Source organism: Corvus cornix, chromosome 2 (genome assembly GCF_000738735.6).
Source record: "Corvus cornix cornix isolate S_Up_H32 chromosome 2, ASM73873v5, whole genome shotgun sequence".
NCBI classification, from domain to species: domain Eukaryota; kingdom Metazoa; phylum Chordata; class Aves; order Passeriformes; family Corvidae; genus Corvus; species Corvus cornix.
This window is the reverse complement of record NC_046333.1, coordinates 141,549,965-141,563,752: the sequence shown is the minus strand read 5'-3', so window position 1 is coordinate 141,563,752 and position 13,788 is coordinate 141,549,965. Positions and strand designations below refer to the sequence as shown.

The 13,788-nt window shown below is 42.1% G+C and overlaps 1 protein-coding gene across 1 annotated transcript in view; it reads left to right on the top strand.

Moving 5' to 3' along the window:
• The window catches only part of SNTB1 (syntrophin beta 1), a 110,252-nt gene extending 96,989 nt beyond the window's left edge, over nucleotides 1-13,263 (top strand). The window contains exons 5-7 of the mRNA XM_039549923.1: nucleotides 5,329-5,525; nucleotides 7,046-7,236; nucleotides 9,777-13,263. Of these exons, the coding sequence (XP_039405857.1) occupies nucleotides 5,329-5,525; nucleotides 7,046-7,236; nucleotides 9,777-9,869 (481 nt within the window). The 3' untranslated portion in view covers nucleotides 9,870-13,263. The remainder of the gene's footprint in view (nucleotides 1-5,328; nucleotides 5,526-7,045; nucleotides 7,237-9,776) is intronic.
• Nucleotides 13,264-13,788: the final 525 nt, after the last annotated feature.

Genomic DNA, 13,788 nt, shown 5'->3' with positions numbered 1-13,788 from the left:
TAAAGATAACTCCTTGGTGAGTATCATCAGCCCCCATCATCAGTGAGACCAATCAAACAATCTAAGTCCACATCTTGGGGCCTGTTACTTAATTATTTTGTCTCAAGCGGTCACATTTGATTGCAGATGGGCTTGCCTTGGGTGGGGATGGTCATCTCCATGTCTGATGGGACACCTGCCTGAGGGGAAAAACATTGGTCTTAGTGCTGGAAGGGAATGAGAAGCTGTGCAGCACGTGTCAGGCTGCTGAAGGGTCTTTACACACTGGGAAGAAAGTAAGGCAGGATGATCTGTAAGAAAGCCAGGGCACAGTTCAGAAAGGACAGGTGCAAAGTTCAGTGCTGGGGAGTAATCACCTCTGCTGTTTTGGCATGGAATATGAGCAACAAAGTAGTTGCTCTGCCAGGAAGCACCTGAGCACTGTGATAAAATTGCTTGACTCTAACGTGTTATGTTTTTGAGAGGGGAAAATAAAGACAATCAGCTTGGGTTATAAAAGAGGTGTTGCATTTTGGGCAGATGTAGTAATCATACCTAACTACAGAGAATGAGTAAGGCCTCAGGTGATACTCCATGTTTATGAGAGGCAATGCACTTCCAAAAAGATGCCAGTTAACTGTGGAAGGTCTAGAAGAAAGCAATGCAAATATATAACATAGATACACCATCAATAGGTGAACACTTAAGAAACCCTAGTAGTTTAATCTAGAGAAGTCCATGGAACACATGTCAGTATTTTCAGGTATGAAGATAAGACACAATGAGGACAGAGGAGTATATTTTCTAGATCTTTCCTGAACACAACAGCACATAGTTGACTGCACTTGTGCCAGGGAATTGGTGAGGTACTGGATTAGGTTCTCTGGGAAAGGTGTGCAGTCCTGGGGACTTTGAAGGATGGGTGACACACAGCACAGTTAGCCCTGCTCTGTGAAGGAGGATGTGCTGGGTGACCTCCTGACAGCCCTGTTTCTGTGATTTCTTACTAATATCACTGAATTTAACACCCAGATAAAAAGACAGCAACTATACAGAACTTGTCATTCAGAATGGAGTCACAATGTGATAAATACACACATATGCATGAATATCCAAGGTGAGCAGATTACATAAATGGACAGATTCCCTAAATCATTACACCTCCTGTTTTGGATGATTTTGATTAAAACCCTGCAGGGTCCTGCTTTTATGATCTGTCACACTGAGTACAGTTATAACAAAAATATACAGTGGGTTTGCTGGTGGTATTGACTGCTGTGTTCATTCGCGGTCAGTGATTTGTGATGAGTTTTTTAATCCCCTCTGTGCATCGATCAGTGCAATTTAGAACTTTTCACCTGGAAAGTTTGCAGAGCACATGTTGTAATCGTAGCTGCTCCCATCTTTCAGATTTCTATGAGTCCTTGGGAAAACATTTTTGCTTAGCTAATGCATATTTGAAAAGCTGCTGAAACTGGAAAACTTTAGTGCCAGATACTGTACAGAGTCATGCTTAATCTACCCAAGACATAATGAGCAGAGAAAATTGGAAAGTGGTAGAAGGATTACAATTTTCTCACAGTCCTTTAACAGCAAAATTTCAACATGCCCTTCTTGTTTGTTGGTAAGTTTGCCTACAACCTATGGATGCCATTAAGACCTAAAAATATTTTCCCATCAGTCTTTTCCAGCTTTGTGTGGAATATAAATAATAGCTCAAATAAAACTGAGATCAGATTTAAGTTGTTCCTTTAAATCTCTGCACGGGGAGGCACGGGAGCTGGCACACAGCCCTGACTCCAAGGACCTTTTTGTCATTATCTCTGTTTCAGTGTTTCCTTATGCCTGAATAACAGTGCCTCCCTCTAGCATGGGAATGGGGCTTAAGTAATTACATCTTATATGTTTGCAATCAAATTCCATTATCTACCATAGCCAGATATGAAAGGAAAGGAAAAAAAAAAAAGCAGCCCATGTTGGGCTCTGATTAAAGATCAGGTAAGGAGCTTTTGTATACAGCCGAGATCTGTAACCAGAAAGTATTAAAGCAGTTTGATAGCTAATGACATGAAAAGATGGGGAAGGAGTTAGGGCACTGATGAGTCATCTGGTCAAGTGGGCAGAGGGACAGGCAGAGAGAACTGGGTGCCCTGAGAGCCATGAGGTGTATGAGGTGCTGTGCAAGTTCTCTGCTTGTCTTCCCAAGGCAGGGAGGGGGATTGTGGTTCCCTCCATGCAGATGAATTGTGAGCATGTGGATAGGTTTCCAAGGAGTACAGCCATTCCAGGGCAGGTTTCAAATGCTAAGTCAGGGTGACATAGGAAAGGTCAGATGGCAGTGGTGTTCTAACCAGCAGAGCTGCACGAGTGTTGATGCATTTGTAGCGTGGTCTCTTCTGAGATAAATCTCAAGTGAGCAGCTGAAGGCTTCCTTTGAATGTCAGTGCTGGTCTCACTGTCCTTTCTGAAGAGGCCATTAGATCTGGCTGTTGCAGTAAATTGTTGAAACTCTTCCCATAGTATTAGGATGAGCAGCAGGTCCCAGTGCATCCCACCCTGCACCGGCACTTCATGTTGGACCATATCCATCTTGCTATCACACGTTTGCAAAGAATAGTTATAAAGGTCTCCGAAATATAGAGAGACAAGGGAGAAATGAGAGAAGATTAAAAGTGTCTCCCTGGCTGCCGGGAGCGTGCCAAGGGTTGCGTTTTTCAGCCGTGCCGGGACACCCGGCCGTGCCCAGCCTTCTCCTGCCCTCTCGCGGCTCTGCTGTGCCGGGCGGAGCCTGCGGCGCTCGGGGCTCAGTTCTCGGGCTCCGGTGCTCAGAGATTCCCCCAGAAACCTCCACGGAGCAGAGAAACCTTCAAAGGCTGCGGGTGAATATTACCAGAGCAGGGCCTGGGGTGCTTCTTTGGCTCTGGGGTGCAGCACACACCACACACACAACCTCCCCTGCAGTCAGGGTGATGGGAGGCAGGAGCGAGGGAAGCCTTCTGTGAGGTTTCTCAGGCTATTTTTTGCCTTTTAAGGTATCTTTGTGGCCTTTTGAATAAAATATCTTCTATGTAAATGAAATGGCTCACATGAATACAACTCTATTAAAGCCTGGGAATCCTTTGACCTGTACCCAAATACATCAGTACTGACAGCTGGTACATAAATACTATCAAATGTCCTCCTGCATGTTTGTCTAGTTCATGTTTAAGTGCATGACTTTCCAAAGCATGATCTGGAGTTGCTTGATGGAAAACCATTTTTAAATAGTGAGACTGGATTTTTAATAATGAGGAGATAATAAGAAAAGGCAGGCAAGAATCAGTGTTCATGTTGGATGTGTTCACATACTTTAATTTGTAAAGTACATCTTCATTCTATCCATATGCTGAAAAACCTACAATAGAGTACTATGGATACAGCATGAAGGTGTGGGGGAGTGGGTAGTGGTGCTGTGTGTTTTGGAAGGAAATCAAACATTGGAACCATCTGTTTGTTATGTATTTGGTAACATAAATAATAGAAAATTATTTTTAGTACAGCTGATGAGCACTGCATAAAGGAGATGACCCAGGAAAAAGGTGAAATAGTTTTATTTCTAATGACAAACTTGTGATTTTCCAGGCTGCTTTTCCACAGCCCAGTAGCAGAAGGCAGCATGAGAGCAGTGGCCATGCCTGTGCCTGGGTGACCGGCCAGGGACAGACAGCAGCACATGTCACTGGAGATTTCAGTTCCCTGATTCCTGCCTTAAGTATCAAGATGTGGCTTCCCCTCAGAGTTTGTACCCTCTCACACCGAATGAAAGGGAATTAAAATTTTTGGTTTGTTTGTTTGCCACTCAGTCCCCAGCTAGAAAATCTGCCCATAGTGCAGATAGGAGGCCCTGAGTATCAAAGCTGAGTGGGGCATTAACTCACCCTTTCTAGAGGGAAAAAAGCCCTTCTTGTCCTGCCCAGACACAGGGCAGGGCATGTCTGGCCAGGATACTCTGTGTCTCACTTCCCAGGAGCTCTTGGGACCATAAAATCAAGTTGGATGCTCAAAATCCAAAGAAAGTTTCCATGAACTTGAGCATGAAAAAATCTTGCAAATCTTGTAGTGGGGTATGAAAGAGGGGTGCATCTGTTTGGCACAATGTGCATCCCAAATGTCAGCATGGACTGTCAGGGAATTGGGGAAAATTTCAGATGCCCTGTGGCTGGTGTTCAATAACTGAAAAGCTAAAGTTGTGCTTTTTCTTTCCTTTCTGCTTTTTTCTATTAAAATATTCCTGTTTGGTGGCATAGTCTTACAGTGTCAGCTAACAGGAACTGTTCGTGCTGATGCAAAACAATAATTTGAGGGTAAATTAGCATTCAGAAGATTAGTTTAATTTAATGTTTTATCCTTTAGCACAAGTGTTCTACTACCATGCCACATACTTTATAGATTCCTACGAAGTATATTGTTTGCCTATAGAAAGGGAAACAGAAGGCAGAAGACAGAAATAAGCTTTTCAGACGAATTCCATTTTGCAATTGCCTCTGAGGGTTAGTCTCCAAATCTCAGAGTGATGAGCTCCCCTGGATTATTCTTTTCAGATGAATCAGTGTTGCGTCCCTGAGTGAATTCTGTGTTGACTGTCCACACTTCTAGAGGGGAAAAAAAAAAACCAACATAAAAGGGCAGATTAAAGGAAGAATTAATTTTTATGAGGTATTGATTTTCTCACTCAAAAGTATTCCCTGCCATTTTTGTTTGCCCAGATGAACAAGCCTTTCCTGGCCGCAGGAGATCAGCTGTTGATGCTGGGCAAAAAACTTAATTGCAGACAAATGTGAGAGAATTCCAGATTATATGTAGCTGCAACATTTTGCCTTTTACAGGTTCCTTATGGGAAAAGTAAGTACAAGACAGTATTTTGGCATCTACATATTTTGAAGAGCTTCTTTACTCAAGAGTATTTATCACTGAGTTTGATGGCAGATGTTTAAGCTTTAGAGGAAATGCTGCTTCATAGTGGAAGCTGGAGTCAGCTGCCTCACCTGAGCCAGCACTCGTATCTGTGGACCAGACTCCATCACCACAGACCAGTCAGGGACGTCTCTCAGTTCCTTATCCAAAGGGGTGTTTTGTACAATTCATTAAGAAATTTTGGGACATCCATGTCATCGCCTGTATGTCCAGCTGCTTCTGTGCTCACTGCCTTGGGCCTTCACTCTTCTGCGTGAATATAGAGGAGATGCAAGTTCTCAGGCTCCCAGCCACATGTATTTAGGAATGTGCAGAGCAGAGCTGTGCTCAGGTGGGGATTTTGGTGCAGTGCACTGTTGTTAGAATTCCCTGATGTGTTTTCAAATCCAATTGCAGGTTGGTTCATTCTGGTCCAGGAAAAGGCTCACCGAAGTCAGGGGTGGATTTGTCTTTTGCAACCCGTACCGGTACAAGACAAGGGATTGAAACCCATCTGTTCAGGACTGAGACCAGTCGAGACCTCTCACTGTGGACAAGGAGTGTAGTGCAGGGCTGCCACAATTCTGCAGAGCTCATCACAGAAATCACCACATGTGAGTAACACCTGCAGCGCCACAGCTCCACACCCCTCCTGTGATGCTCGTGGCAGTTCACATTCCTTCTGCTAGAGGTGATTAATTTTAAAAAATGTGTGAGTTTAGGATTCTGTGTGTTTAAAATACTGTCAGGTTCTGAGCCAGTCCCAGCTGGTGCGGTACCTTTGTGCAGTGACACAGTCACTGTCATGCTGACTTTTGGATTTGTTTTCAGTTATGTAGTCAGCCATGGAGGCCTGCATGTCACAGAGGAGTGATTGTCAGAGGTTTGCCCAGAAACCCACAGAAAAGAGCATTTTTCTGATATTCAGGAGACTTCCATGAGCCCAGCAGAGTTTCTCCTGCAGAGGGAGGAGGCAGAAGAGGACTGGAACATTCACAAGTGTGAATCAGTCATTTATTCACCCAGCTGTGTACACTAGAGAGGAGTAGAAAACCAGAAACCAGTCTAATAACCTCATTTTGATGGGTAGTCATTTCCCTTCCTGAACATCAAGGTGTCACTTCTCAGCACTTCTGTAAATGCAAAATCAACTGGAATAAACATACTTGGCTGCACATGCTCTGCAGTGATGCCCTGTTTGCCCAGGTAGCTATAAGCCTGGGGTGGCTCTGGGGCTTGAGGCTGGGCCTTTCTCTTGAGTGCCCCCAGACTTTGCAGTCCTCCCCGTTAGTCCTACAGTTGGCAGGGCTGTTAATGTTTAATGTTATCTTCACTTTCCCTAAAAATGTGTGAGCAGGAGCCAAAGCACAAATCCACCCATGCCAAAGGGCAGCTCTGGTTTCTCAAAGCTCAGGTAGAGCCACGTGCTGCTGAGCAGGGGGCTCCTGCCTGTCTGCTGTGAGGCCCCGTCCCCCACAGGGAGCTTAGGATGCTCTCTGAGGGCCTCCGATGTGCAAACCAACCAGAGAGCTCAGTGGGAACCAGCTCAAGGACAGGTCCATCTCCTCAGCACCATGACATGGATGCCATTCTTTCCAAAAGAAAGAGAAAGGCATCAGCCCCTTCTTTTATCACAGTGCTTTTATCCCAGTGCCAAGGATCCTTCTTGGCAGAACTGTTCATAGGAAGGTGATGGAATAGAGAACTTGGGATGTGAACACCAAAACTCTTCATTCTTTAATTTGGATCATGGCCTTTGTTTCAGAGCTGAGGGGAAGACACAGACTTTCTGCTGCAGTAGCTATTATATACAATTATCTGGACCCTTTTTCAATTACCATGACACTAATGAGGACTCAGGAGTGTCTTCATCTTTGTCAAAATACTTTAGGGAAACCCTTTACAGCTTCTAATTTTCTCATGCATTGTGTGCTGTGTTTATTGATTTTGGCTGTGTCTGTCAGATGCAACAAGAAGAGTAGCTGTGACTTTGCCAAGGTTTGGAAGGAGGAAACACCAGTCTGAGCCTTCTTAAACATAAGTACACTGGTTTTTGTCAGCATGTAGATGTATGCTGCAACATGAAGAACTGCTTTTAAGAATGTGACAGACTAAATTTTGATTTCTTCTCCAGCTTGCACATACAAAAGCCAGGAGTGCCGCTTGACCATCCATTATGAACATGGATTCTCTCTTACAACCGAACCACAAGATGGTGCCTTCTCCAAGACAATTGCACAATATCCCTATGAAAAACTGAAAATGTCCTCAGATGATGGGATAAGGATGCTTTATTTAGACTTTGGAGAAAAAGATGGAGAAATTGTAAGTACTGCATTTAGCAAAGGGGGATGCATGTTACCATCCCTTTGGTGGTCCTACAGGCTGTGGGGGTACAGAAGTTGGACTAGATGAGTGCTGTAGGTCCCTTCCAACTGAAATACTTTATTCTTTTTTGTTCTATTCTAAGAGTTGGCCAGTGCCAGGCTCCAGTACCAGTATTTAGACACTGTGCTTTCTAGTACAGCATGATGATTGGGCTTTAGAAGGAGATTAAAAAAAGACAGTTAAAATTGTAGAACCATATAAAGAGAAATATTTGTCACATTTATGAACAAACTATACCTCTAAATAGCCAGATGTTAAAATTTTTGTATGTATCCATTTCACTTTTTAAATGATTGAGGGTGAAAGAACTTAAGAATGAGACCTTATTAAGTCTGAGGTACACATAGAGGCTTCATGTTATGACAACAAGCTATGTTTTAGGTGTTTCTGAACATGTACTTACTTAAAAAAAAGAAGCTACAGATGTAGTGCAAACTGTCTGAGTAGGCCTCTAAGCTGTCACAATGCCTAAAAATAAGGTGCATATTCCAATGAGCAGTTTAGATCCATTAATTATGAATGTAAATGGTCTTTCCTCACAGATTTTTTCAGCAATTCCCAAACATGGTGGGTGCTTAGTTCTAAACATCATCTTTGTTAGCACATACTCTGCGAACTGCTTATTGTCAGGCTTTTGAAGGGAATTTCTTACTAGCTGTCAATAAAGTTGATACATGATTGCTGGAAAGGTGTTACAAGTGTGTGAGATCACTTAAAAAAGCAAGGGTATCAGTAAAAACCAGGTTAAATATTTAGCAACAGCAGGACAGAGTTCGTTGGCAAGATTCAGTCTACTACCTATAAGACAAGGCACACCAAGGAAAAACAAGCAAAAACAAAACAAAATAAAATCCAGGCAATCAAAACAGAAATGAACTGAGAACTATGTATGGGGGTCGTGTGTGTGTATTAAGGTGCTTGTGACAAAAGGATGGTGAAGGCAAGGATAAAAAGGAATACAGCCTAAAGCTTAGCAGCACTCAAACTTTACAGTACTTTAACTTAACTTATACCTTAAACCTAACAATTTAACAAAGGAACAACACTTAACTTATACCTAAGTTAAATTATAACTTAACCGTAACAATTTAACAGAGTGAATAACAGCATTTAACCCAACTTAGGACTTAGAAGTTGAACGCAGCAACTCAAGAGAAGAACAACACTCAGCAGCATTTAACTTAGCTTACAATTTATGACTTAACCTTACTTACAGTCCTAATGTACTGAGATATCTAAGCTACTTAAACATCTATGCAAGCAGCATTTCTCCCAGATTTGCCATAGCATATGCACAGGTGCATGCGCAGAGACAGAAAGAGTCAGTGCAAGCAAGGTACCTGTGTAAAATTCCCCTCAGAGGTCAGTGAAATACTCACTTAAGATTCTTTTGCATCTCCCAACGGGTGAAGGGTTGGGCCTCGAGGAGTGAGGGTACCAGCCCAGGACTCATCATTCTTTGGTGATCCTCCAAGTACAGCAAACCTGAGAGTTCTCTGGCTCTGAGAGATCCCACTCAGAGGGAGGCGCTGGTCACAACTGCTGCACTTCAGGAGAGCTCAAAGGGTCTCATTTTGGACTGCTGTTTATAGACTCACAAGAGAGTGGGCTTTAGTCATAGCAGTGTTTCATCCTGGCCACAGTTTGGGTCAGCACTTTCTTTGAAAGCGTGAGAACAGGAATGTTATGCCATTCAGGCAAGGAGAATAGTTTCCAACGTTGTTCATAAGGAAAACGAGCTCGTTAGACAGCAGCAGTTCCTGGGAGCAGATGGTGTTTCTGATAAGCTCAAGAAGAGATGAGCCCAGGTGCTGCTTTTCAGGGCGAGGCCTAAGGAACATTTCTCAGATTGCAGTGCAGCCTGGAAAAAGAAGGTGGGGGGCAGAATGCACCACCACGAAAGGCAAACGGTTTGTTTTGATGTGACCCTATTGTTGGGCTTCTGTGCACACTGACAAGCCTGTCATGCTTATTAGCAAGTGTGTGGTGAGATCAGCTGAACCATGACTGTGGAAAACAAAGTCTGAGTTCAGTCTCACTGCTAGCTGTGAGAACAGAGAAGCAACTGTGCAGCACCAGCTGAAGGTACTTCAGCTGCACCAACAGCAGATGCACTGGGCATCAGACAGAGCAGTCCCACCACATCCCAGGCAGAAATGGCCAAAAAAGATGGAGGGGTTGAGCCTCTTGGAAAGCTGCTTGCAGCATCTGATTCAGTTTTCTGCTGCTCACGCAGATGGATACAAGGCCAGAGGCACCAGGATCTCACCTGCTCCCAAGACGCTTATTAGTTTTAGCAACCTGAATATTTGCAGCTAAATGCAAAGGAAAAACAGTATGTTGTAAAGAAGGGTTGTTATTAATAGAAGCCTGTTCAAAATACCAGACAGCAGTTTGAGTATTCAGTGAGTGATTTCTTGTTTGAGCTGTAATCTAATTAATAATTCTCAGCTTGATTTGTTTTTCTGTACTTTCAGCAACTGGATCTTCATTCCTGTCCAAAACCAATTGTTTTCATCATTCATTCCTTCCTGTCAGCAAAGATCACAAGACTGGGCTTGGTGGCGTAAGTGGGATCCATCTGTTTCTTCAAAGAGAGACTGGGTAACCACACTAATCTGAAGTACAGTCAACAGCAGCAACATGTCCCAGCTGGCAGCAGACACCAGCCTGGGACTCAGGACTGGGCCTTGGTCATTTCTGCAGTCCTCCCAAGGCCCAGGTATCATTTTGACCAGCTAAAGAGATTACATGACAGGGAAGACGAGGGATTTCATTGTAAATAATGGGATTTTAAAATCCCATATGAGACCGTAAAAACGTGTAGTACCATATGTGTAAATGTTTCAGAATCATAAATTGTGCCTATTTCAATGTACTTGTCTATATAGAGTAAGTAAAGGGCTATGCAGACAAGAGCACTTGTTGGTTGTGATGCAAGCCAAGGCTGGTTGGGGAGAAATCCTCTAAACAAGATTGTTCCATTACCTAAAAGGTTTTTTCAGTTACAATCTGTGCACCTCTTACAGAAGATTTTTCTTTTAGAGCTCTGCCAGAGCCTGTTGCATGAATACCCAGCAGAGCCTGCAAATACACACCTTTGAGTTGGACACTGAAGCAATCCAGCTGTGGTCAGGGAACAGCTGGAGGGCCCCTGCCAGGGGACAGTTTCACATTAAGCAGTAACCACATCACCCACATTCCTAGTGATGGAGCCAAACAGGACCAGCCACGGGGATGGTACTGAGAGCCAGCTGTTAGGGGCACATAGGCAGGAGTGGCCTTTGTTAATGAACACAGGATGCATTTTTATAGTGACTTCCCAGAATAGCTTAATGAGTTTCAGCTATCTGGGAGCCCCAGCTCAGGTAAAAGTTACCTGAATCCATGCTGAGGCATGATAAAGCTTTTGCCAGTAAATCTCTAGGGCAGTTTTCCAGTAGAAAGCCATACTAAGCTTCCTGTCCTCCTACCCCTGCTGAGTCACCCCCTTTGCTCAGACAAGGGTGGTTGTGTGGTCTTCACTGAAGAACAAATGTAGGGAAGGAAGAAGACTTGATTTTATGAGTTTTTGAAAAATTTGAAAAGTAGCTCCACAACAGTAAGAAAAATGCACCAGGGCAGAAACATGACAGCAGCACTCCTTGACACGGAACTGTGCCTGTGGGCATGACTTGGCAAGACCAGATTTCTTGCTGGGGAAATACAAGATGTTCATCTCCATGCCCACAACTTACTAGTGACTGTTTTGCACACAACTTAACAGTTGTGACTCAAAACATGATTCACTGAGTTTCAGCCTTGTTCACAGCTATTTGAGCAGCACAAAGCAGGCAGGAACACTGACCTTCAGCACCAGAGATGATACAAACAGCTTGCACCTGGAAGTAATAAACTGGCATCATGTGATCTGGTAGTAGCAGGAAGAAGCAAAACAGGGATGCCATTTATGTTGTTCTTCCTTTGTAAAAAGGACAGCTTCACACAGAGGTGGGGTTTTGTTTGCTTTTAGAGTTTTGCCCTAAATTCACACTTTGAAGGACAGGAAGTAATATACAGTAATGTACAGATATATATATTCAATGTTTGTGGATGTTCCATTTTCATACTACAACATTTATTCCTGAGAAAGCACATAAATTTCAACTTAGCATTGCTTGGCTGGCAAAGGGGAAAATTAAAAACACATTTTGGTTCCATGTTGTTTTTAAGCTAAGTTTGAGAGTTAAGCATAAGTCATGCTGTCTATTCATATCATATGAACATGGTGATTTCCAAAGGTATCTTAATCATCAAAACCAATTAAAATATTAGAATGATGGGCTGAATTAATAAATACAGAAAATAATCATTGAAGAACAGCTCAATGCCCCACTGGAAGAGCAGCCCCACTCCCAGCACGTCTCAAGAGTCAAAGCCACACCAGGGAGGAATCCACCCAGCTCTGCACTTTGGTTTTTATTGTCATGGTACTTGCACTTAGAAATTAATTCCTAGTGTAAATTAACAAGGTAGGAGGTAACATGCAACCTACCAGTAATTTCCAGATGGACATTCTCATTTAGTGACCACTGCCTTTCACCCAACTTTCTGTGGCAGTTACTTGGGACTCCTTGGGCTTGGAAGCTTCTAGGACAGATCTGAGAAGCTGAGAGCAGTCGGTACGCAGGGGACAGGACACTGAGGAGGAGCTCACGTCACCTTATCAAGGAAACTATTGTGTGAAGTCTTTAAAAACCAGGACATTTTTATTGCTGTCCCAAAGTATAACTTAAAAATTTGGACAAAGATTCCTATAGAAGTTGCAGAGGTTGATGTGAAAACTTGCATTCTGGGGGTAGGTTAAATACATATGTAAACTATACTGCACTATTTCCTTATTCCTTTTAACACTTACAAATCACTGGAATGTTATACCTAACATGTATGTGCATTGTAAATATTACAAATTCCTATATTAGTGCCAACAATTAAATGACAAAATGTAATCTAAGGTGCTCAGTACTATATGAAGTCTAAGTGAATAACTAAGCAGTTTGCAAAGAAAAATCATATTATATATATTTATAGAAAAAAAAAGATAATTACAGATGCTATTTCTTCATTTTCAGATTTTGGACTGATTAATATTTGGATGGGATAGACAAATGAAATATGAACCTACTCCACATTTATAAGAGTATAGTGAATATTTATATTTTAGAGGAAAAGAATATATTTAATAAAGTCATTTATTGGATTTTTGTGAGGTGAGCTTAGTTTGTCTGGGTACAAAGTATCTGGAAGGCTGTCCTTTGGTTTTGGGCTGGGGAAAAATATATTTAAACTTTAGAGCTTCTGTCAAGAATTTTGTTACTTGAGAGAACTGTTAATTGTATTGGTGGAATGACTTTTTAAAATATAAAATTTAAAAAAAGCCCTGAAATCCCACAGGGATGTTCCAGGGCAGGTCATTCAGACACCTCTGCTGAAGTTGCAATGCTTAATATTTTGCTTATACTGGACTAGGTGGTAACAGAAGACTTAGAAAAAAATAATGAAAAAGCAGAAATTTCTGCTCAAGCTTCTGCATTCAAGGACTGAGGCCAACATGTGCCTTTTTTCTCTTATGAATGGTTATGGGAAAAGAGATTTTTTTTTTTTTCCCTTTGATTTAATTCTTAACTTAATGGCCCAAATAGAAAAGCTAACTGTGGGAATTTAAGCCTGTTCTTTCAGTCTGACCCAAGTTATGATAGAAGAACCTCATGGAAATCCTAAAAAGGGGTATTCCAGAGCTTTACTCTTTTCCCAAAATAATGACTACAAATGGAGCGGTCTTATCAGAAAGTTTATATAGCAGCTTTATCATTAGAAAGATCTGGATACATATTGGAACATAAGTGTTATTGGAAAAATGTGATCTAAGGTGTTTGTTAAAAAAAAGAAAAAGACAATAAAGCTGATCTGATTGTGTTCAGGGAATCATACTGGTGTTTCTAGTAGTCCTGCCCTTCAAATGGAACAAGCATCTCCCTTAAGGTACTTAAAAATCAGAACACGAGTCTTGACGTGCTACCAAGCAAATCACCACCATAAACACCATTAGAATTGATCTTTTGCAAATAACAAAACAAGTGTTTTCACTCCACAGAATGTTAGAATTCCTTCTTCCCAGGACATGGAAGCACACTCCGTCCAGCTCTTTACATTGGGAAGCACAGTTGATTTAAGGGGAAATTGATCTGATTTCCATCTGAAAGGGTTCTCAGTGTCTTCTTACCCATGTGTAATTAATTGGAGCTTCTCTGGTTTCAGTGGAAGCAGAATCAGAGCCTAAAGAAATTATGTGCTCCAAATCATTACACTATCATTGATTTCTAAATTTATGTTATTTTTCATAAAAGTCAAACTGGCAGATTGATAACTAGCTGTTTAGTGAGTCTCTTTACTATACAGAGAGACCATTAATACAGTACATATTACATATTGATATATATACATACACTA